This window comes from Chrysemys picta, chromosome 1 (genome assembly GCF_011386835.1).
Source record: "Chrysemys picta bellii isolate R12L10 chromosome 1, ASM1138683v2, whole genome shotgun sequence".
In the NCBI taxonomy this organism is placed as follows: domain Eukaryota; kingdom Metazoa; phylum Chordata; order Testudines; family Emydidae; genus Chrysemys; species Chrysemys picta.
This window is the reverse complement of record NC_088791.1, coordinates 208,246,053-208,270,708: the sequence shown is the minus strand read 5'-3', so window position 1 is coordinate 208,270,708 and position 24,656 is coordinate 208,246,053. Positions and strand designations below refer to the sequence as shown.

At 40.7% G+C, this 24,656-nt stretch overlaps 1 protein-coding gene across 30 annotated transcripts in view; it reads right to left on the bottom strand.

The window, feature by feature from the left end:
- DMD (dystrophin) overlaps positions 1–24,656 on the bottom strand; it is a 2,010,563-nt gene that overhangs the window by 443,841 nt on the left and 1,542,066 nt on the right. For all 30 annotated transcript variants that reach the window (XM_065590838.1, XM_065590858.1, XM_065590878.1 and 27 more), the window contains 2 exons: positions 14,974–15,185; positions 4,174–4,328 (listed from right to left, as the gene is read on the bottom strand). In XM_065590838.1, the coding sequence (XP_065446910.1) occupies positions 4,174–4,328; positions 14,974–15,185 (367 nt within the window). The remainder of the gene's footprint in view (positions 1–4,173; positions 4,329–14,973; positions 15,186–24,656) is intronic.

The following is a 24,656-nucleotide window of genomic DNA, read 5'->3' as shown; positions in this document are numbered from 1 at the left end:
ATCTTCTGAGTAACTCCAATGCTGATGAAGTGTAACTAATTTCCTCACTTGGGCCCCAATTCAGCAAACATATGCATCTGCTTAACTTCCCACTGAAACGGATGGAACTTAAAGAAAAGCACATGCTTGAATGGATCGCTACAGAAGAAATGTGCTTAAAGTTAAATACAGAATCAGAGCCTATATTAATGTCCAAACAAATAAAAAAGCAGTGAAGGAAATTAGCCTAATTCATTTTTGAGGCTGAGAGAAAACTCAAGAAACACCCCTATAGTACTGTAATATGCATTTTTACATCCAGAATATTTTTGATGGTTGCTCCCTACATTCCACCTTTTTTTCAAGAGTATATTTTAGTTCAATTGCTTGATTTGTTGTTGCTAATTCAGGGAGCACAGACCACTTTCTCCTTAATTGCCTTTTAGTAAATAATACAGTTATTTCTGGGAGAGTTTATGCTCTGAAAGAGAAGAGGAAGACACATGTTTACAAGTCAACCTGGCTCTTGTCCAACTGATCAGTACATATGTTGCTAATGCATCTTTTCAGCTACTACCAAAAAACAAGTTAGTCAAAAGGGAAGCACCCATCAAATGCTAACAAAATTGACTATTACAAGAGTCAGAATGTCATTTTCATTATGGTTCAATGTTATAAAACAACATGGTAAAGCAAAGGGTAAACACACAGCAATCAGTTGCAAATCTAGCTAAGCAAAACAAAATACAAACTGGCAGATGTTGCCTTAATGACTGAAGTGCTTGCTTTGGCAGAACTATCACCAGCAGACAGAGTAGCAATTTTACTGGTGCTTGCCTGTTTCTTGTTTTATCAACCTATGGTTCGTGGACAGGGTGGCTGACATCATTCACACTGACACCCAATGTTGCCATAAATGTTAGCTTTGTAGAAAACAACTCAAAGCAATACCAACCATTCTTTTTTTTTACTTCTTTTTTCTTTCCCTATGAAAATGCATTTTAGATGGTAATAACCCCCAAAGTAATAACCCCAGTTAAAATAAAGATTCAACGTGAAATAAATCAAAAATTTGCAGCGGGTGCATTTTCCCTTGTTGTTCAGACATTTTATGAGAGCTTGAATATATAAGTCTTGACTTAGATATCCCTAATGTGCAATTAGACTAATCCAGGACTCTTACTTTTTTAGATAAATTCCTAAGCCAATATCAGCTCACTGACTCACAAGACCAATACTTTATCCATAAAACAGTTTCTTCAGAAAAAGAACATGAAATCAACGCACATGCATCTGACTAGAGAATTTAGCCCTTCAGGAGGCCAGTGATGGAGAAATAGCATATTCTTCACCTTTGTATTTCCAAAGTAAATTATGTCCCTACCCTAAAAATATAGCTGCTCTTATTTTGCTCCTTGCAACAATCTGAAAGCTGTCTTGTAAAGGAAAAAACTCCAGTGCTTATAAACTGTTAAATGTACTGAACAAATCTGATGATTTTCCGCAGCGGAACTGACATTTAGTGATACGGAGCTCCATTCGCCCGTCCCACACCAGAGCTAATGGAAGGAAATATCTGTGGGGTTTCGCCAATTGTGCTTTTAGAGATGGGAAGGGTTTACCACCCCATATAATAGGTCAAGGATCCTGAGGTCTTTTTCTTATGTAGGCTCCTATTACCCCCCACCCTATCCCGATTTTTCACACTTGCTGTCTGGTCACCCTACCCTACACAAACTTCATGTTATTATTATTATTGGGGAAGCAGAAATTACACTTATATTTAAGTTACTTATGGCCCTGATTACATACAACAATTGCACTAATTTAACTAAACTGGTTTCTAAATCTATTCAGTCAAATTGGTGAAACCCCCTTATGTGGACATTCTTAATTCGGTTTAACTGCTGCTAATATCCGTTCTGATTTACAGGTATTTGGAAGCTCATGCTCTAGTGGTTGTTGCTCATCCTTCTGGTAGAGGCCATCTGTTAATTCAGGCAGACATTGTCATATCAGTTATACTTGGCTCACATTTTCCAGAGTTTCTTCACAACCATGAAGGTTGGAAGCAATATTTTTTTTAAAAAAAGCTGGGATTCTGATGCCACATGACTCTGGGAGCTGGAGCCCTGCCCCTAGGCATCTACCTGGGGCTTGATCCCATTCTGCTCATGGGTGTAGGGCAGGTCTGACTCCCCTGAAGAGGATCCATGCCTGAGAAGCCTATCAAAGTCCAACAGAATATGCAGTATTATATTTTGAACATCTGTACAATCTACTGTGATTGGTATTTCATTTTGACATCTAATACAGGTGGAGCTGAGCCGAACACCATTACAGTGGTTGTTACAGTTGCATATAACAACATTTTTAAAACTTAAAAACAAGGGAAATTGCACACAAAAATTAAATTACATTAAATTAAAAGATGTTTAGGTTGCAAAGTGGCATACTTGAAAGCTAGGAAACGCCACATTTAGAGTAGCCTGTGTAAGTTTAATTCTGCCCTCTGACACTTCCTAAAGTTGAAATGTTGACTTTGTAAGCTAGATAGCCTTATTGTAATATAAGTGGGAAAATTTTGTTATACAATAATTTATCTACAGTGAGCTATGGACTAGCTCCATTACAGATATGTAAGAGATTGCATATTAGGTCTCAGCCATGAGGAGCTAACAATTTACAATTCCTTAGTAGTTTGCAGCTTCCGCACACTGGAGCCATTCAGTAGCTGGCCTGGATCTAGCAAGACCTCAGAATTGTGAGTCTGTCACAAGTGTGAGAATTCCCTAATTCAGATCACTGACACAATCCCCTCCAGTTCTTCCATTTGCTTCACCATCACCTACCAACTTCACTTCCTTCTTTTCTGGACTTGAATCTCAGACATCTAGCCCTTCTCATGGAGTCCCAAGCACCCCACAAACACGAGGGAAATAATGAGACCAAGCTGTATGGTTTTACAGCTTTCTCAGAGCACATCTATCACAAGACATATCTCTTTTCAGGAAGAGGGCTACCATCAACAATAAGGTCAGAAGTACCCACAGAAATTCTTTTTACTTTTAAAATACATTTCACAGTTTAGCTATGGTACTTCTCCTCAGCAAACCTTTCAGATTACAATGCTGCTTAGAGGACACTGATACTATCTTTTTTTGTGCTTCAATTGGAGCTAAAGTGGGAATAGTTCTGTTGCAACAGAAATACTGTTAAAATGAACTGTTGTGGAGGCATATGAATACCAAATTAATTAAAAAAGCAGTAAAGAGAAAAGGGGAATGAATTCCTCTAGTCACTGCTGATTTAAGTAGCTTTTACTATGCAAGCAAATTCCCTGAATTTGTTGCATATTTAACTAAGTTTTCTTTGCTGACCTTGTTCATGAACTTTAATTAAAAACATTTTAAAAACTCATTCAATTTTGGTTTTGGTTATAAGAGATAAAACTTAATCCTAGATATTAAGCCAGTTAAAGTAACTCCAACTTAATTTTTTATGTATCCCATTTAATGTACAGCAATATAAACCTCTGAATCTGAGTTTTACCGCTTTAAATAAAATCATTTTTATCCTGCAAAAAATTTCCTGTATAGCTTTTGTACTGGATGATTCACACTTAGTGGCAGCCTATAAACATAGCTTTTAGTAATAAACTGGTATCTATACCAAACATTGAGAGACTACAAAATGTAATCCTGAATGGTTTAATCAACAATCTAATCTTAAAAAAAATAAAAATCTTGGCTGTAGATTCTTCTCACAGATATAGTATAATGCTTCTACTGTGAATTATGTTTCAGTAGGATGTGTCATTTTCATGTTAAATTTATGGCACAGTCTACAATTGTATAGAGATTAAGATGCTGAGATAGTAGTTAGAAAACTAAAAAAAAACCCTCTTAATTTAAATATCTATGGAACTTTATGAAACACAATGAATTAACTAAAGTTAATTAAAAAATTGGTTAATATGTAAAAGCAGTTTAAAACTGGTAAATGCTAATGTTTCATGTCAGAGTGGTTGCCCCCAAATGGCATTTAAAGGATAAGCATCTACAGAAAAAAACAATTGGGCTTCTTTGGGTACCTCCCTTCCATTTTGCCACCTAATCACTACATTAAATGTTAAAGTAGATCAATGCAATTCAGTGAAGCTTAACAACGTTAGTGATAGAAATGGTATTGTACCTTTTATTAATGGTAGCCCAACTGGTATTAATGTTATCTGTCATCAGTTCTACTTTTCTGGTGTCATCTGTCGAATAATCACGGAGAAGCTTAAGTGCCATGTCATTCGCCACATCCACATGTATTTGCCACTGCCGCAGCTCTTTTGAAAATTGCTAGAGGGGGAACAAACAAAACAAAAGAATGAATCTCATCTTCCCTTAAAAATATACCTTGAATATTCAAAAGGTAGACAAACTTTTAAACCTTTAAAACCTTCCCGATTAAAAAAAAAAGAGAGAGAGAGAGAATCTTCTGGTTGCTGGCAAGAACAGAAACAGCATCTGTCACATCTGCTGATTGTTAGGGCCAGAATTTTTTTTTTCAAAGTTATGGGACACAAGAGGACCGCAGTACTACCAACAAGTGGCTGACAGGACTAACCAACAACATTTTCAGTGCAAGATAAAATGTGGCAGCCGAAATTGGTACACTAGTGAATGGAATCATAATAGTTCTTTTCTCAGAAATAAAAAGTTGAATAAATTATTGTGCATGCTGACTATTTTTGTCTCTGTGATGGTGAATTCATTATGCTGGGGAAATAGGAACAAGAATATAGTAAAACACATTACTGCCAGGCCTAATTTTTTTTATTTTTTTTACAATGTGACGTAACACCAAAGCTGGACAAATAACACGTCTGTTGAATTTTTTCACGTTATTAAGAATTATTTGTTTATGTAATTAGTGCCATCTACTGGATCAGTACTAAACTTGCATACATCAAAATACTAGAATATTGTTAAACCTAACAGTAAGTTATTATAATGCCGATTACCTTTCCCAATTTTTCTGGAAATAGTTTTAAAAAGCATTTACAATTTTGAACATAATTCTGTGTTAATTTTAATTTTTGTCTAGATCTGCTAACTAACAATTCCTTCCTCATTAGAAAAGCAGACCAGGAGATTGGAGCATTGGTTGCAATGGGGAACCAAATTCCATATGCTTTTCCTGTTTGTCTGCTTGGCATAACCAGCATCTGTAAAACACTGTGTGCATCCATGTCTCCTCCATTATTTGTAATCAAACAGCAGTAGCAATACAAATGAACAGGTCTTAGGGCAAGACAAAACTATAGGTTACCAAACATCTTTGACAACGTGAGTGCAAAAGTACGTTATAATTTGCCAAAAACTCTCATGGAAGGATTGTTAGAATCAGAAACTGGCTGTATAAATTAGAAACTTTCTGCAGAAAATGAAAAGTGAGGCTTGACTACTTTTTCAAATAGGAAAAAGCTCCAGGAATATAGATTTTCCTTTCCCCCAAAGTGATGTTCATGTTGAAATCTGGTTTTGATTAAACTAATAGAGTCTTCACACAAAGCTAATCATAAGTAAGCTATTTTGTCAAGATTGATGCGTGATGGAAATAAGTCTGAATGTCAAGTTAAATAAACAAACAACAAACAGAGTGTAGCGATTGCTCACTTTAAAGTTTTCAGGTTCATTCTGGATAAGCTTACAAAAGTTTTGATACTTATCTGAACCATTAAGGGAGTCCCTACTGGGGCTAGTTTCTTCCTGTTGCCTGTTAGAAGAGCTTCTCTTATTTCTTTAAGGTATACTGGCATTTGGGATGTCTCTATAATATAAGACTCAAAGGGTGTCATAAGATTATGAAATTCAGGAAAACAGGAGATCTCTCTTCATCTAACTTCTGCATTTCAGAGAAGCAGAGAAGCTACGTTGGCCGGGTGAGAGGTTACTACATCCTGCTATCCTGAAGGTGATCTATCCTTAGAAACCAGAAGGGCATCAACGTAACTACCTGCCTCCACAAAGAGGACTTGGTTTGCAGAGGTAAACAGGTAAAAGGCTGTGGCTGGTAGATAGGGGGAACAGGAGCCTAATAATCAATTTGTTTTTTAAACCTTCAAAAAGTTGTATTGCAGGATGAGTGAAGGTTCAGGCTACTTTTCAATGTTATCTGAAACAACTGAAGGTTGCCTGGGCATTTTTTCTTAATTCACTCACTCATGACTACATAGTGTCAAAAAGTCCGAATACCTCATAATTTTAAATACTGTGGGATGGACTCAGACCCAGGTCTTACCTGCCCTCCCACACATGTTACCCAGAGCATAGGACCAAACACTACTACAATTCCAGGTCCAGTGTATCCCCAAACACAGGTGGCATTCGCTGGGGCGAAGACACAGCCAAGGCAGCCAGATACATGCTGCTCTGGCAAATCCCATGGGCAGCCTCAGTTAGTGGAGCTACTCCAAAGCTCAGACCACACTAAGTATGCTCTCGCCTGGGCTTATTGTTATTATTTGTGATTGTTCTTTAGATATCTTATATGTGGGTTTTTTTTCATTTTTGCTGCAGACTTTGTCCATCTATTGTACATTTGTAAGAATTTCACCATGCTCATACTTTATTCTTTTTGGAAAATATTTTTCCAGGAGAACAATGTTATAAAGCACTAGCTATCATACATACATAGTTGCTGTTTTCCAACCAAAAATATTGTAGTAGAATATTTTACATTTGCTTTATAGATACAAAAATTACCAAAACAGTCTGTCCACGTTGTGGACTAATGGCCTGTAAACCTTCACTTGGAAAATGTGTACCTTTTGCTAGTCCCCTGTGAATTTAAATGACCTTATAAACCCCTCCAAAGCAGGCTTTTTAATGGAAATGCTGACAGACCCATTACAATGCTACTTCCAAAGTGTCGATTCTCACCATTAACTTCAAGACTAATCTATTAAATTCCTGACATTACCAAAGAACAATATCATTCAGAACATAAATGAAGAGTACAGGGGATTCTGTTTGAGGAAACAATTTGCATTTTCCAGTTTACTGGAAATGAGTATTTAATCTTTTCAACAACTTTGAAGAGTGCATGCTTAAGTCATTGCTCCTACTCTATGCTTTTCACAGGGACCGAGAGCAAAGTGTTACAGTGAAAGGTTTATTGTCCAACCTAATAGAGTCCCATTATTTTCTGTCTTACATGACTTGATGTAATGAATTTGTATAATTAAACTAATGGAATACAATTTCTTTCTTCTTTTTTTCCTTTTTACTTTCAGGCCCCATTTCTCTTCCATCTACTTTGGAATAAGTAGAAACAAAAAAGTATTCAAAGTGCTTTAATACCTTAATTTCATTATGACATTTGTAAAGCATTCTTCTTATTTCATCTGTATCATCTCTTGAATTTGCTGACTTTATTAAAAGGCTTAAAGAGTTAGGGATGCGCATTAATCATGCTGCTTATGCATATTTTTAATTTTATTTAATTAGAAGACACTACTTGCTATGTTATTAGTGGGAAAGTCTAGGAAATTAAGGGTCCTTAATTAAAAAAAAGGAAGGGCCTTCCTTTTTATCCATGCATTACCAGTGGAATAAAATAAACTGTTCACAGATACAGCAATATGTATGTACAGCACCATCCAATTTGGAGCATGTCACTTTCTGCATTAAATATTTATGTAACCCAGGTCTGGAAAAGCAGACCCATTGCACACCCCTTCTCTTGATGTTATCAGCTATTTAGCTGGTCTAGAGAGGTATAACCATTCATCATTGGTCCTCTATTTCAGTATTTCTGCAGCTGTGGGCATCATCCCTAAAATATTCCACTGCACTTAGAATTGCACATTGTGAACTCTGGTATAATCCATAAAGCAAGACTAAGAGTATATTTTTTTCACCTTATGTAGTTGGTCCATATCTGGAATATTAGGCGGCAGCAAAACAGTTAAGGGTGACATTATAAAGCAAGTGACAAGGTAACTGTTGCACACAGTATGTGACTAAAGGGAAGACTGTCCCTTGCCCGAGGCACTGTGCAGGGAGTAAGGGAGGATAAGGCTACTTTGTTAGTGTGTCCCTGGTAGGAGAGCAGCCTCAGTGGGACTGCTACTACATTTCCTGCACAGGTGAATTGGAAGTGGGCAGGCAAGGGAATAGCCTTGGCACTACCTGCCCTCTCACTTAAGATTAAGGTGACCATATTTCCCAAAGGTAAAATGGGACATCACACAGGGCTGGCCTGAACCCTCTCCCACAAGGGGCTCGCCCGAGCCACTTGCCCCAGAACCTCCCCGCTCCCAGACTGGGGTCACTGGAACTCTGCCTCCCTCGCCCCACAAGAGGCTGTTGCTGAAACCCTGCAAGAGGCCGACATCACCACTCCCCTCCATCGCACATTCCTCTGCACCATACTCCACTTGATGGAGAATCCACAACAACGCTCAGTAAATTATTCCAATTGTAACCCTCACTGGTAAAACTTTGTGCCTTATTTCTAGTCTGAATATGTCTAGCTTCATCTTCCAGGCACTAGAGCTTGTTATACCTTAGTCTTCTAGACTGAAGAGCCCTTCATTATTGTAATTAACATGTAGATACTTCTGTGCTGTGATCAGATCATCCCTTAACTTTTCTTTGTTAAGATAAACAGATAGAGCTTGTTGAGTCCATCATTATAAGGCTCGTTTTCCAATCTTTTAAACATTCTTGGGGCTCTTCTCTGAACTCTTTGCAATTAATCTACATCTTTCTTAAACTGTGGACTCTGACCTGGACACAATATTCTCGTGTGGCATAGCACCTCCTTTGTCTCGCCAGACTTAGCACTTCCCCCTCTGGTGATGGGGGACCTGGGGTAAATCAGCCCCACTCTGGGCAGTTGTTTGCCTCCCCCCTTCTGTACTCCTTTGGCTGTGTTTTCAGGGTACACCCCATGGTTGGCCTAAGGGGTGATCCTTCACCAAACAAAAAGTAAACAGTCTCAAACACAAAAGGAGACACATTTCCCTGCCTTCTCGCTGGGGCAGGGTGTCATCCTGTTGCTTGCCTAGGGTGTCAGTCCTTCCCCTAGCAGGCACTGAGGTTTGGCGGTTCCCGTACGGGAAGGAGCACAGTCTCTCAGCCTGAAAAAGCTTGTTTCCCTGCTGCCACTCGCCTGGCAGTAGCTTGTCTCTATCTCTCCCTTTGCTCTCCCCAGAGGAGGGGTTTTTAAAGGCCTCAGGCAGAACTTAATTGGATTCAGGTGTTCCTAATTGATCGGAGGTAACTCCTTCGTAGCTTCTAGGAAAAAGGGCTTTAACATTCTAGGGCTAATATATCAGCCTTCCAGGACCCTCTTGCAGGAGGTGTTCCCCACCCATTCCATGCCCCGGGCCTCTGGATCTTTTCATCAGGCCCCTGTCCTCTGAGCCTCCCTGGCCACCCCACCCGTATACCTCGAGCTGGCTGCAAGACCTGCAGCCAGTTCGCTTTTGAACTGCGCCACAGGCACATCTGTACACACTCGTGCTCCATACTCTCCATTTCCTCACCCTGGTGTCCCGCCCTGCCACTAAATGGCAGGACCTAACGTCATCTGTGGGTGAGGAACCCTGGTGGGCCAGCCTATACTGTACCTTGGCCCCATGGCCCACCAGGGATATCGGTTGGCAACTCCTTCATAGAGCCATGAGCATGGGCATGTACCTGGTGTGGTTCATCTCTGTTCCCAATACCTGTCCCTTTTGCGGTGTGAGGGAGACCCTGGCGCATGCCTATCTTGAATGCGCCAGGCTGAAGCCCCTATTCCTGCTCCTCCAAGATCTCCTCTTATGTTTTTGGCTGCACTCCTCCCCCCACCTTTTTATATATACACACCGTGTCGGTGCCCCCACAAAGTCAAGGGACCTCCTCGTCAACTTCCTCTTAGCAATGGCCAAAGTGGACATCTATAACACCAGGGAGAGGATGTTGGCTGAGAGGGTTCTTTGCAACTGTGGGGCCTACTTCCATTCCTCTCTCCACTCACGTATCCGGGCAGAGTTCCTCTGGGCAGCGTCCGCTGGCTCCCTTGACACCTTTGAGGAGCAGTGAGTGCTGGCCGGGGTTCTCTGCTCAGTGTCCCCTTCAGGTTAACTACTTTTGACCCTTTGACCCACATTCATCCTTTTTTTTTTTTCAGTTGCCCCTGTAATTATTTGAGGCTCAGGCTTAGTGGATCCTCAGAGGCTGTGGCCGCTCACCTCCCAGAACCCAATATGAGGACCCTCTTGCAGCCATCCAGCCTGACTTTGTCACACCAGCTATAATTGCACCAATACCAAATAATATAAGCTTCCAACTCCTATTCAATATCCCCATTTATACATGCAAGAATTACATTAGCCCTTTGGCCACAGAATTGCACTAGGAGCTCAAACTCAGCTAATTACCTACCATGACTCCAAAGTCCTTTTCAGAGTCACAGTTTCCCAGGACAGAGTCCCCAGTCCTGTAAGTATGGCCTGCAATCTTTGTTCCTGGATGGATGTCTTTACATTTAGCCTTACTAAAAATGCATATTTTCTTGCATCCAGCCTGCCAAGCAATTCATAGATTTGTAAATTCCAAGGCCAGAAGGGAGCATTATGATCACAGTAATGAACATTAGAAAACATAATCCAAACTATACATATAAAATGATAGGGTCAAAATTAGTTGTTATCACTCAAGAAAGATCTTAGAGTCATTGTGGATAGTTCTCTGAAAACATCCACTCAGTGTGCAGCAGCAGTCAAAAAAAGGTAACAATGTTAAGAAAGGGATAGATAAAAAGACAGAAAATATCATTCTCTCTATATAACTCCATGGTACGCCCACATCTTGAATACTGCGTGCACCAAAAAAGATATACTGGAATTGGAAAAGGTACAGAAAAATGGAACAAAAATGATTAGGGATATGGAAAAGCTTCCATATGAGGAGAGGTTAATAAGACTGGGACTTTTCAGCTTGGATGAGAGATGACTAAGGGGGGATATGATTGAGGTCTAAAATCATGACTGATATGGATAAAGTAAATAAGGAAGTGTTATTTACTCCTTCTCATAACACAGGAACTAGGGGACACCAAATACAAGTAATAGGCAGCAGTTTTAAAACAAACAAAAGTAAGTATTTCTTCATATAATGCACAGTCAACCTGTGGAACTCTTTGCCAGAGGATGTTGTGAAGGCCAAGACACTAACAGGGTTCAAAAAAGAACTAGATAAATTCATGGAAGATAGCTCCATCAGTGGCTATTAGCAAGGATGGACAGGGATGGTGTCCCTAGTCTTTGTTTGCCAGAAGCTGGGAATGGGCAACTGGGGATGGATCACTTGATGATTACCTGTTCTGTTCATTCCCTGTGGCGCACCTGACATTGGCCACTGTCGGAAGACAGGATACTGGGCTAGATAGACCTTTGGTCTGACCCAGTATGGCCGTTCTTATGTTCTTATCTAATCTGACCTCCTGTGTAATAGAAGCTATAGAACTTCCCTAGAAGAACTGGTAAAGCTTATATTTTAGGAAAACATCCAATCTTGATTTAAAAATTGCCAATGATAGCAAATCCACCACTAAGCTTGATAAGGCACGTTTCAGTATATCAGTGACCTGTTGTCTTCATTATTTACCACTCCCCCAATCTTTGTGTCATCTTCAAATGATTTTATATTGTCTTCAAGGTCACAGGTTGAACATGGGCATTAGCTGAACGAAATTCCTCACATTTTCTTATCAACCCTGATTGGAAGGAACCACTTTCTAGAGAGAAAACAAAACTAGTCTCCATATTTATTCAATTCAAACTTTGGTCTCTCTGCCGAGATTGCTACTGTTTTCATTAGATATACACTATTAGTTCAACCTGCTAGGCTAACAAAGCTTACATTCATCATAGAACAATTAACTAATAGGATTAATTTTTGAATTCTAGTGAAAAAGCAGACTCCCATTGCCAATTTACCATGTTTTGGACTCTCCCATAGCTAAACCCAGTCCCTGGGATATTATTCTTGAATGGAAAGCCACAGACAGTGTGAAGGGAATTCATTTTGAGTAAGTCACAAAACAATTAACTATGAACTAACTTGAGACTATTAAGTAAGACTAATTTTTAATTAGGAAATATATTTTAAAAACTCTTGCAACTGGAAATTTTAAAAGGGTATCAATCACGGGGGCAAATCCAGACCTAATTATAGGTTTGGGATATATGTTCGCATAGTAAAAGCAATATTACTGCATGCCTATGTACTTACCCATGTGATGTCCCCAATGCAGTTCATTTTTGTCCTTGGTAGGAACAATCTCCACAAAGAGGTCAGATCCAAAGCTCTCTGAAATCAAAGGGAATCTTTCCATTGACTTCGGTGGACTTTGGATTGCGCCCAAGAAATGGGACAGTTGAGCAGACCAGACTCCCTGACACCAAACTCCTCATAGATCTGGTCTGGATGGACCTGCACTCTGGGGGGTCTGGGTATGTCCCAGGCTTGGCTGCCTATTTTCCCATACATGAATGCACCGAAACAGTAATTTGAATTTTGCTCAGGGTAAAGAATAATGAATCTATTAAAACTGCAAACACAAGAGATTGTGTATATCCTAAAAACGCTCAGGCATAGGATATCAAAATACATGTGCATGTTAGGACACAGAAGACTTGGAAGCATTAATTTTGAAGACCAGCTCTATTTCTAGATCCTTCAATTCAGATGCTATTTTATGAAAGAAATCTAAAAATCAGCTAACCTCAAACAAAATTTCATTTTTTTTAAATTCATGTACACTTAGCTCAGCGAAGCACAAAACAGCTATTGCTGTCACATGTGAGAGGCTTTTATGCAGGATTTGACACAATAGGAATCACAAGGCAGACAAAGATTTGACAGACAAAAATTTGACATCCAAAGACCGGAGGGGGGAGGGGCGGGGAAGGAGAGAGAGGGGGAAGGGAACAGAATGACCCTCTCTCACCCAGAGGTGAATTTCCTTTCACTTGTAGGAAGGAGGACAAGCAAAACCAAACAAATGAAAGTAGACTAAGGTGATTTGCACTGCCTGAGGCTGTAACACCTCAGGCAATTATATCAGCATGTGGGGAGCGCAAAGTAAAACAAGGCCCAACTGCAGGTTTGATGATCTGACAGATTTTCATAAAGAAACTATAACATATTTCATAACATTTGTAGATACGGGGTCAAGATGCAAAATTTAGTTCCAGGTCTGGACACTGAATGCTCCAAATTTCAGGGTTATTCAAGATCCAGGTTTTGATTCTCAACTAGCAATAGTGGATTTTTTTCTCTTTTTTGTTTTATTGAAGGAATGGATGAGATTATTAGATGTTCTCTATTCTTGGGGAGGAGGTGGTGAGGAACATTGGAAATTTTACCCCAAAAAGAGAGAGACAAAGGTCTCATGTTTCATCCTGATTTGGAACATAGGAACAATCTGAAATATCAAAAATGATTGCAGGGCAGAAACAGTTTTCTCATCAAGTTCTATTTATACATAAGTATATGCACAAACACCTATAGGTACATATATTTTGTAATTTTCATATAGATATTACAGTTTTGCAATTACCAGTTTGAGTTAAAGATTTATATTCTAAGGGCAGAGTCCTGTAAAGGAAGTATTTAAATTAAATTTTGTATTAAGATATGTAAACTTCTTATAAAGGTAATTCTTGTAAGTCTAATAGCAGGAGGTGCTTGTGAGAAATGCTTATAAGAAATGAAAAATGTGGCACTCTATTTGTAAAATAGCTGTTTCCATTAGTCTTAAGTGCCTACGTACTTTGTATTTGAGGTGGAGAATGTTAAAAAAAAATTACTTAAGAACTTGTTCACACAATTTGTTCAACTAACGTTTCCCTCCTCCCTTACACCTTTGCAGTTAGGAAACTTACTTTGATGCTTATTTGTAAGCCAAACACGGGTCAGAAGCCAGCATTCTATCTCCAGAAAGAGACAATGACAAATGTGTCTCCTCTCTGCTGAATGACAGTAGTGTACATAATCTCTAATTCTTTCCAATACATTAGTGAGTGATTGCCTTTATTTATAATAATCCATCCATCTCAGGCAATGACCCTTAATCTCAGATGAGAAAACTTAACCTAGCCCTAAACCAAACAAGAAAATGAAGGATTTCTGGTGTTTTCTTACTTCCACAGGGCAAATTAAAGTCCAGTGTTTATATACTTCAAAAGTGCAGGATGGGAGAGATTGATTAAAAACAATGGATGTTAATGTTAGTTAGACTGACATTTCTGGAAAGTGAAATCTTCTATTTATGTGGATCAGGACAATTTAAAAGATAAGGTGTGTGTGTGTGTGTGTGTGTGTGTGTGTGTGTGTGTGTGTGTGTGTGTGTGTGTGTGTGTGTGTGTGTGTGTGTGTGTGTGTGTGTGTGTGTGTGTGTTGGGGGTGAGGGGAGGCGCTAAGCTTTTACCAGAAAGCTAGATATTATTAGTTTGAGCAGATGTTCTCTATATTTATTTCTGGGAATATCGCTAGAACCAGCCATGGCCTACCCTACCCTCAAATATACATCTAAAAGACTTAAAAACAACAACAACAACAAAACCACTTTGCCTACGGTCCCAAAAGAACAGGTACAACTAGTTAGCAGCAGTTCAAAGAGTGACTGGTGAAAGAGCATTCTCCAGTATCACCCAACCCTTGGTCTCTCTGCTAATTAGGGCCTATTGTGGTCGGGAGATTTATGTGATGTCATTTTTAGACTTTAGAAGCCAATAGAATTTTTTTTTATTAGCAGGAGTGGAGGGAGTATTTGGGCTGGGGAATCACCTGGTTTGTGGCTACATTTTTTGGTCCGAGTTACCCAATCTTGAAAGTATTTTTTCATCAGTCAGCTACTGAAATAAGTAGAAATGTTTTCATCAGACATTTCAATATTTTGATTTTTCATCTTCAATACAAATTCTCTATCTTCAATAATAACCTTAAGTTCGGTGTTCTGCTTTTTCAGAGCTTCCACAGTGTACGAAATCTCCTTCCATGACGCAAGCTTGACTTTGGCCCGTTCTAGAACCTGCTCAGCTTCTTGTTTGGCTTCCAACCATTGTGTTGAATCCTTTAACATTTCATGTAGCTGCTGCCTGCGGCTTTGAAGGTGTCCCTGTACTTCGTCCCACTGGCTCTGGATCTTTTCAACTGGTGAAAAACAAATGCAAACAAAAAAAATGACATTCAAGATGAAGGGTTTTTTTTTTTTTTTAAAAGCAGTTATTGAAATATTTAAGTAACATTTCTCATTGCAAACAACAATTTTCAGCTGTAACTAAATTTGGTTTATTAAAAGAGAACAAATAACGGTTGGTAGGGCACAGTATGGTACACAGCGTGGGTCCTGATGCATATGTAGCCAGAAATTACAGCTTTTTGTCTCAATAATGATGTAAAGAATACTCAAACAGGGTCACATTGATGAGAAAGAAACAGTTCTCATTCATTCATACCAAGCCAAATCAAGCTAGCATTTTTGATGAGATGTCCTATGGGGACTTCTATAATCTTGTCCTTCATTTTAAGATTCATTACAAGTGGTAATCAATGGTTATGTTATACTTTCTTGACCAGGTAAGACAAACACTGATCGAGTGCATGGCTGTTCACAAAAAACCTTTTCACATCTTCATGTTAGTTATTAGAATAAGGATTAGATGTGCCCTTGTTTGGGGGGAAATGTAGTTTTGAAAGGGCTAATGATAATTGGAAGCTCTGATAATGAGGTTTGCCCAAGGCCAGACTGGCCCACAAAGGCACAAGGAAATTTCCTCTTGATGTGACACGGAGACCTAACCCTAAAACATGCAAAGCTTTGAAAACAAAATTGTGCTGTGCTTTCTTAATAAGAAATCTGTATTGCTTAAAACTAGCACAGAGCCAGGCCTCTTGGTATTTTTCCCAAAGGCTGCCCCCATTATATTTAAAAGTCAGAGGCCACCTTCTCTTGGTGGGTTGAGAATTTCCTGAATGGTCTGAAGGCAAAGGCACCATCAGATGGAGGAAGTTTCCAGCAGAACACCCATGATAGGGTTGATTCCACAATGGCATTGCCTCTCTGGGCTAGAGGAGAGCAATGCCCCATCACAAACATGTAGAGTGAAAATCCTCCCAGGGTGCCTCTCCTTTAGCCTGGAAGAAGGGTTGTAGATCCTCCTGTGAATTCCCCCAGGCTTGGAGAAGGGGAAGAAAATCCTCCCAGCATTTCTTGCTCCAGCCTGGAGGAGAAGACAGAAAATGAGTGGATGTGGGAAAAGGAATGACTGAGTACATGAGAGGGAGGAAGTAGGGGAAGGTAATGTAAATAACGAAATAGAATCCAAAAGAAACCAGGTACAACCAGAGGATGAACCAAGAATGGGCCAAGGCTGGGAGGACAGGGGAAAGGCAGTAACTTTCCAAGCAGCCAAGATTTGGAGCATATTAAACTGTCCAACTTGAAATGAAGAGTATTTAAAAGCTATGCCGCATTTGGGTTGCTACCTACAGGCAGGGCCGGCTCCAGCATTTCTGCCGCCCCAAAGTAAAAAAAAGCCGCAATCGCGATCGGCGGTGGCAATTGGAAAAAAAAAAAAAAGCCGTGATCGGCAGCGGCAGTTCAGCGGCAGGTCCTTTGCTCCTAGAGGGAGCGAGGGACCTGCCGCCCCCGAATTGCCTGAGGTACCACCCCTCGCCCTTGGCCGCCCCAAGCACCTGCTTGTTAAGCTGGTGCCTGGAGCCGGCCCTGCCTACAGGTAAGAAGAACGAGGAGTCCTTGTGGCACCTTAGAGACTAACAGATTTATTTGAGCATAAGCTTTTGTGGGTTAAAACCCACTTCATTGGATGCATGCAGTGGAAAATACAGTAGGAAGATATATATACACAGAGGACATGAAAAAATGGGTGTTGCCATACTAACTATAACGAGAGTAATCAATTAAGGTGGGCTATTATCAGCTATTATAGTTAGTATGGCAACAAAAATATTTTAAATTAAATATCAAGGTTTTGATTTTTGCACTATCCAAAGATGTGTGTAGGGGAGAGGGTTGTTTGCAGCTTATTGGGTGGGGGGTGTTTGGAAATTTTCTGTTAAAACACAACAAAACTCCCCCCCTCCCCATTCCCCTTCCACACCCCGAGAAATTGGATTTTCAAATAAATGCATTTTTTGGTGGGAAAAGTATCTGCACTCCACAGAAAATGTTCCTTTTTTGTCCCAAAACCAAACAATTTAAAATCAAAATGTATTTATTTGGATATGCTGCTACATCTCATAGGAATTGTGGTTCAGTTGCTTCCTGTCCCCATTCTCCTTTGTGGGCCAGGCTCCCTGGCTAGGGTGCAGCATGGGAAATGTAGGCCAGCCAGGGATCTAATCTGTAGAGGAGAATGGGAACATGAAACACCCAAACTGCAACTCCTATGAGGTACCTCAAAATATTTTTGGTCAGAATATTTCAGTTTTTAAATTTTTGCCAAAAGGTCAGTCTTTATTTTTCTTCTTCAGAAATCAACAATTTTTCAAAACTGCTCTATTATTTTGTTTTATCAAGAATAAGTTATCACACCCAAAAGAAAATATTCTTAATGGTACATGCCTTATTACATCAGAGCTTGACAGCCAGAGAAAGTTCAGGTAATGGAGTCTCTTTAAATTATTATCTAAACAAACAATTTAAAGCTATGCAAAATATTTCAGTTTGATGCATTGGGTCACTCTCTAATCCCAGAAAAGAAAACATTTAAATGTGGGATAAACACTTGTGACATTTAGATCACTCATCTGGCTCTTCTGAGCTAGTCTTCAGCTCATTAAATACCATATGTGACAAATAAAATACTAGCAATCAAAAAGGTTTCAGAGATAGTTCATTAAAGAGGAAGTAAAAGGGACCTTTGTAATTCAGGCATCACTGAATTATTACAGAGTAACCCAAAAGCAATACACAAAAAACATCCATTCATCACAGAAAGTTTACACATGATAATTGATGCTTTCATTTGAATGTGGACATTTAAAAAAATATATCTTTTGAATGAGGAAAGGCAATTCCTTTTAGCTGAACTTGTTCAAGATTTCACCTTTGGCTCTCATTTAAACCACTCAGTGTGTTAGCAAATAAACATGCCTGCTCAGAGTTTGTTTCTCTCTTATCTATACGTTCTTACTATCTAGTCCAGTAAATCTCAATCAGATTCCTGAAAGGGGTACAATAGTCTGGAAAGGTAGTCTTGTGTTTCATCTCACTTAAAAACTACTTGCTTGCAAAATCAGACATAAAAATACAAAAGTGTCACAGCACACTATTACTGAAAAATTGCTTACTTTCTCATTTTGTCTGTATGAAATTTTAGTTTGTACTGACTTTGCTGGTGCTTTTTATGTAGCCTGTTGTAAAACTAGACAAATATCTAGATGAGTTGATGTACTCCCTGGAAGACCTTTGTGTATCCACAGGGGTACACGTACCACTGGTTAAGAACCACTGCTCTAGTTGAATCTTCTTTGTTAAAGAGAAGGGGAATGTTGACTAAACCTTTATTAGGTATATGCCAAACAATAAGCGTTTGGAACACCCAGGCACCTTTTCCAACTTGTGGAAGGGTCAAATCAGAGCTGGTACCAGAATGTGTAAGATGAATGGTTCCACCTGGTACAAACATGGTTGCATCAACACCAAGACAGGCATTCCCTCACCACTGCTTCTTGCCGTATACCTGGAGATGGCAGCGGGAGAGAAGAGCAGGGGACTCTGGAACTCCTTTAGATACTTCTGAGAAGAAAGAGGAAGTACGAGTGAAAATTTCCTGGCAGCTGCCCAAGGCTACTGGCACATCCCTCAGGCTTTGTGAGCTGGAGTTAAAATTCCTCTCAGGCTGGGGGGGGGGGGGGGGGGGGGGGGATAAGATCCCAGCAGCACTGGTCAGGAAATTTCTGCCATCTCAAATCCACCAGGTGGAAGCACACCCTGCCAGAGCATTGGAAAGAATGAACAGAAAGGAATTTCTGGGTGGGTGGGAAGGGGGACATGGTGTTATCATTGTGAAGGTGTGGTGCAAGAATGGATAGTGTGTGAAGAGGACAAGGAGTGATGGCAGTGTAAAGGTGAGCCCAGATTGAAAAGAAGACAGAAGTGAGGAGATCACAAACAAAAGGGGAACAGGCCCTGTCACACTCCACTCACAATGCACATCCTACAAAAACATGTAGGGATCAGCTCTGTATCAGAGACTTTACTACCCAGGAACCACTGAGCTAGCTATTTCGGATGAGGAGGATCAGAGAACTGAAAAATCTTTTCTAAAATGTTAGCCAACAGACCCTTCTTTAAAGGTTTCCTTCAAAGTAGATTATTTTTAAAGTATTTTAAAGGGCTTCTGTAACCATGTTGGGTTTTTGTCTGAAGGCATAAGATCACTCTAGAAAAGGTTTCTCCTGTTTGGAGGAGGGAATTTGTGGGGAAAAAAAGGAAGTACTTAATATATTTTCTTTGAAAGTGCAGCTGAACAGCAGGAAGAAGATAGGGGAGGCATCTAGCGTTCTGCCTCGGGCCCAGTAAGAGTCATTTCTGCCTACCTCCATCTCATAAGATCCTGCAGGTTACAATGAACATATGGGATTCAGTGGAGGGGAAAATGAGTTCTTTCCACATCCAGTGACCCTAATCTGGGAGCACGAAGAGTTCAACCATGGGAATAAGGTCTAGAGATCTGTGCATAGGTGGAATAAAAAAATCAATAACCCGTGAGTCAATTGTTCCAGGGATTTATCTGAGTTTTGAAGAAATACAATGGGAGTTTGATTATCCACCTCCAGCCCTGAATCAAACACCTTCAGTAAAGTAAAACACAACAAAGGAAGAGCTATGCTGCTATAGGATGGATGACAAAAGGAAGTCTGAGAGCTAAATAACATTAAAATTATTAAAAGACTATGAGCTCAGTGTCACAGTGCTGGACTCCCTCACCCTGGATTGCTTGCTGTAAACAGTCCTCACACCACCAGTGGCAAGTTCAGTACCACGTGCTTTATTTACAAGTGTTTGTTTCCCCACGGCATACGGCTTTTCCCCAAACCTTTACCTGCTACCAAGCTACAGGGCCGGCAGGGGGGAATCTCACCTCTCTGAAAACCTGGGCTGCTTTACCTTTCCAGTCTTCCTCCTTCTCTCCTGTCTCTCTTTTAACCATCTTCAGCTGAGTCCCCTGGTTGACTGGTTAATCACCTGGTACTTAATTACCGATCTCCTTATTTTGACTCATGTGGAATATGCTTACCAAATGGAGAGTGGTGAGTCAGCCTTAGGCTACTCTCACTCTGTCACACCAGGCTACACAACGATATAAATCCAGAGTAATTGTCCTAATTGTACTCTGGATTACAATAGTGTACCTGAGATCAGATTCTTGCCCTTCATCTTTTTACTACAGCAACCTAGATATTATGGTGATTTATAAATTAGGAACACATAGAATTAATGTAATCTATGTGATGTGCCCTGTGTAGGGTCAAAACTCACTCTGGGGTTTTTACACAATTAATAAATAAAATAGTAAGACAACGCCCACTGCTAGCCTTGTTCCAAGGCTTGACTGCTCCTAAGGTTCCTAAGTGCAGGGCTGCTCATTTCAGCCAACTCCTAAATTCTTTCTCTTTCAGACCCCAAGACCTTCCTACCATGGTAACTCCCCTCCGCACTTTTCTTCCTCCCTTTTTCCTCCCTAATGTTGAAAAGTTCCACTTTGGTTTGATACTGAGATCAGATGCTGCTGGGCAGGGTCAGTATCAGTGCCAGTTTTCACTAACCCTTTCATATTCTGGTCCACTGTTGTGTTTGTCCACCCCACCACAAGAGGGGAAATGAGAGATCTGGCAGAAGAATGGAGCCAAATGTGGAGATTGGTATCACTTTTTCTTTCTGTGAGTTACTAAGAGAAATTTTAAATTGTTTTTATCTCATGTGTACCACTATCTGAACTTTTTTGTATACACAGAATATTTAAGAATCAGTACATCTCAACATTTTTTTTTCATATCTGATGGCAATACACAACAGATGAGTAGCAGAGCAGAACTCTTTGTCCCTGGTTAAACTACTACAAATTGTGACCCATTCATCTTTTTACAATTATTATTTACCTGTATTACAATAGCACTAAAGGGCCTCAACCAGGACAGAATTCCATTGTGTTAGATCCTTTATAAACCCATAGTTAGAGATCATCCTATATGAAGAGCTTACAGTCTAATCAGGTAAGCCAGACAAACTATACACAAGCTAAATATCAAAGTTCTTGCTGATTATATCTGTTATTATTTTTTAACTAATATTTTCCCCAAACAATTCCCTGTCTTATCACACTGTAATTCCCAGTGCTCCAGTCAAGTGTTTCCAATTTTGCTGGTACAGTCGTGCCCTTTTTCAGGCAGCCCATCCCATCGCATAGACTGGGGAAAAATAAACGCCACCAGACAAAGCAAGTGTAGGCATTTTTGTGATTGTATCCTAGGGATTGGACAGGGGTTCACATGGCCTCTCCTGCCCAATCCAGAAGGGCTCTCTGCAGCTCTCCCTATGTCATTGAATAGTCTAGACACTTCACTTGACTCTAGCAGTCGAGGCTTATAATTTCAGGAGTCCTATTCAATTTGTTTTGCATCACTAGTGCCACCAGTAGTTCAACAGCTGTTATGTCATTAAAGAGGGAAAAGTGAGATCCCCTGAGCTGATTTATTGGTTTAGTAAGATACAGGAAGTACTAACAATGGAGAAAATTACATTTAAAAAATAAAACACTAGATAACTATTTTATAATCCAGTTACCATTGATTTAGTATCCAGAAAAAGAATCCCAGCAAGTAAAGCTGCTAACTTGAAATCAATTTTTGTTTATTAAGTTATTTGCTCTGCTATACTTCATTTATGGATAAAACTAATATAACTCTGTCTACTGTTGAAAACAAACCTCTTACGTATTGAGCTGTCTGAGCTGCCCACTGCTCATCCTTTCTTTCGAAAAGTGAATTTGTGGAAAAAGTAAATGAGCACTCTAAAACCGTGTGATCTAGAAATGCAAAGAGTAGTAAGATTTGAAAACTGAGCACTTAAGCAGCAGCACTATATCAGGGGGTTAAGACCTCTTCAAAAAGAAGAACAGCCTGGACAGTCACTAATCCAATGCCTCTCCAAGGATGTCACCCTAGTGCAGTCCTTCTATGCAACCTCCTCCAAATAACAAATAGTAACAAAACCCAACATAAGAGTCAGTAAGGCATCCTCACTTAGAACAATCTCAATGATACAAACAATAATAGAGATGAAAGAAAGAATAAAAATAAACTTGAAAAAATGATCAGCAAAACTGTATTCACATTAAGAGAAAAGCAACTGAAATAGTGGACGGATTCTGCAATTATTAAAACATTAATATAATTGACAATCGAAGACATAATCTCACCTGCAAAGGGGCTGTGTTTGTACAGTGCTTAGTACAATGAGCTGAGTATCTGCTGCTCTGTGTGGCCTTGGGCAAATCATTCACTTTCTGTCTCTCAGTTCCCCTATCTATGAAATTATTATTACTAATTATTTGAATTTCCATCACAGATGGAGGGCCCAATCAAGATCAGGGCCACATTGTATATGCACATTTTAAACAATTTGGGGTAGGGGCTATCTCTGACTATCTAAACAGACAAGACAGACAAAGGAGATCCAAGGCCCCCTCACAAGTGAAAATACATATATACTCATCCCACCTTCAGTGACTAAATTTTAAGGTGGACCTGTCTATACCCAGTTCTCCCATCTGGTTTAGTATCCAACCAATCCAGGGACTGACCAGCAAAAAGAACCAAACAATTTGCTATCCAATCAATTTACAAAAACAATAGGAATAAAGAACCCCCAAAAGACAGATCCTTTGTCCTTAGACTCCCCAGACAGAGAGAGGGAGAGAGAGACTCTCTATAGCCTGGTGGCAAGGGCTGTCATCTGGGTCTCCCACATCCTGGTAAGTTACCTAATCACCAGGGTCCTGGCTATTTAAGAGTGGGATCTCTCTATCTTTTTTTTAATTCAAACATCTAAGATCTTATTTTCATTCTCCATGGAATGAACACAGATTTTGAAACCTCCATTTTTTCCACAAATTTTTCACAGAATTTTTTTTGACCATCCCTGATTGGTAAAAGTTCAGGGCCAAAGGCATTCATGATCCACAAATGCAGGAAATTGGAAACAAGACCAAAAGGTCTCAGAAGTCTAAAGAACAGGAAGCCTCCTCCTCTTTTCTCCCTCTTCTGCCTCACTTTCCACTTCTACAGAGGAAGGGAAGAGGTCATCATATATTATGAAGTGGACACAATGGAGGAGAACTCTCAGAAGAAGCTGTTAGCAAAACAGTAGAAAGACACATTCATGTTATTGTAAATCAAGGGTGGGCAAATTATGGCCCATGGGCTGGATCTGGCCCATCAGGGCTTTCAATCCTGCCCGTGTGATTGCCAGCCCTGTGGCACAGCGGGACTAAGGCAGGCTCCCTGCCAGCCCTGGCCCCGTGCCGCTCCTGGAAGCGGCCGGCACCACGTCCCTGCAGCCTCTGCGGGGGGGGAGGGGGAGGGGAGAGGGGGGAGGAAAGGAGGCGAGTCAGAGGGCACCGCACACTGCCCTCGCCTCCAGGCACCACCACCCCGAAGCTCCCATTGGCCAGGAATGAGGAACTGCGGCCCCTGGGAGCTTTGGGGGTGGTACCTGCAGGTGAGGGCAGCGTGTGGCAGAGCCGCCTGCCCCACTTCACCCCCAGGAGCCACTGCCGGACGTGCTGGGCGCTTCCAGGAGTGGTGCAGGCCAGGGCAGGCAGGGAGCCTGCCTTAGCCCTGCTGTGCACCACTGCCACTACCGTAAGCAGCTCTGGGCTGGAGCCTGCACCCCAAACCTCTCCTGCATCCCACACCCCTACCCCCTGCCCTGAGCCCCCTGCCACAGCCCGCACTCCTCCTGCACCCAAACCCCTGCCCTGAGCCCCCTCCTGCACCACGCACCCCTCCTGCATCACAACCCCCTGCTCTGAGCCCCATGCCATACCCCGCACCCCACCTGCACCCCAAATCCTTCCCTGAGCCTCCTCCTGCACCACGCACCCCTCCTGCACCTCAACTCCCTGCCCTGAGTTCCCTCCTGCACCCTAACCCCTTGCCCTGAGCCCCTTTCTGCACACTGCAACCCTCCCACACCCTGCACTCCCACTCGCACCCTAACCCCCTGCCCCAGCCCTATATTCATGGCCCTGCATACAATTTCCCCACCCAGATGTTTGCCCACCCCTGTTGTAAATGATGTCCAGTCTAATCCTATTAATGACGAAGCAAAAGGCTGACATTTCCTCTTCTGTCATTCAATAGACAAACCCTTTTTTGCATTCCTGAAATTACATGATAAATTCAAAATGACAACCAAATAACTGTTTTTAAGAGGTCCCCACCTAACTAGGTCCCTATTGTGGACAGAATTATCAAGTGACACAGTAGAAATGGAATTTGCAAAGCAGAAAACAAAGCTCCTTTTCTTATCAAATTACCATAAATTGAATAAAAATCCTCCCTCTATCAAACTGCTTTTCATAGGCATTGTCA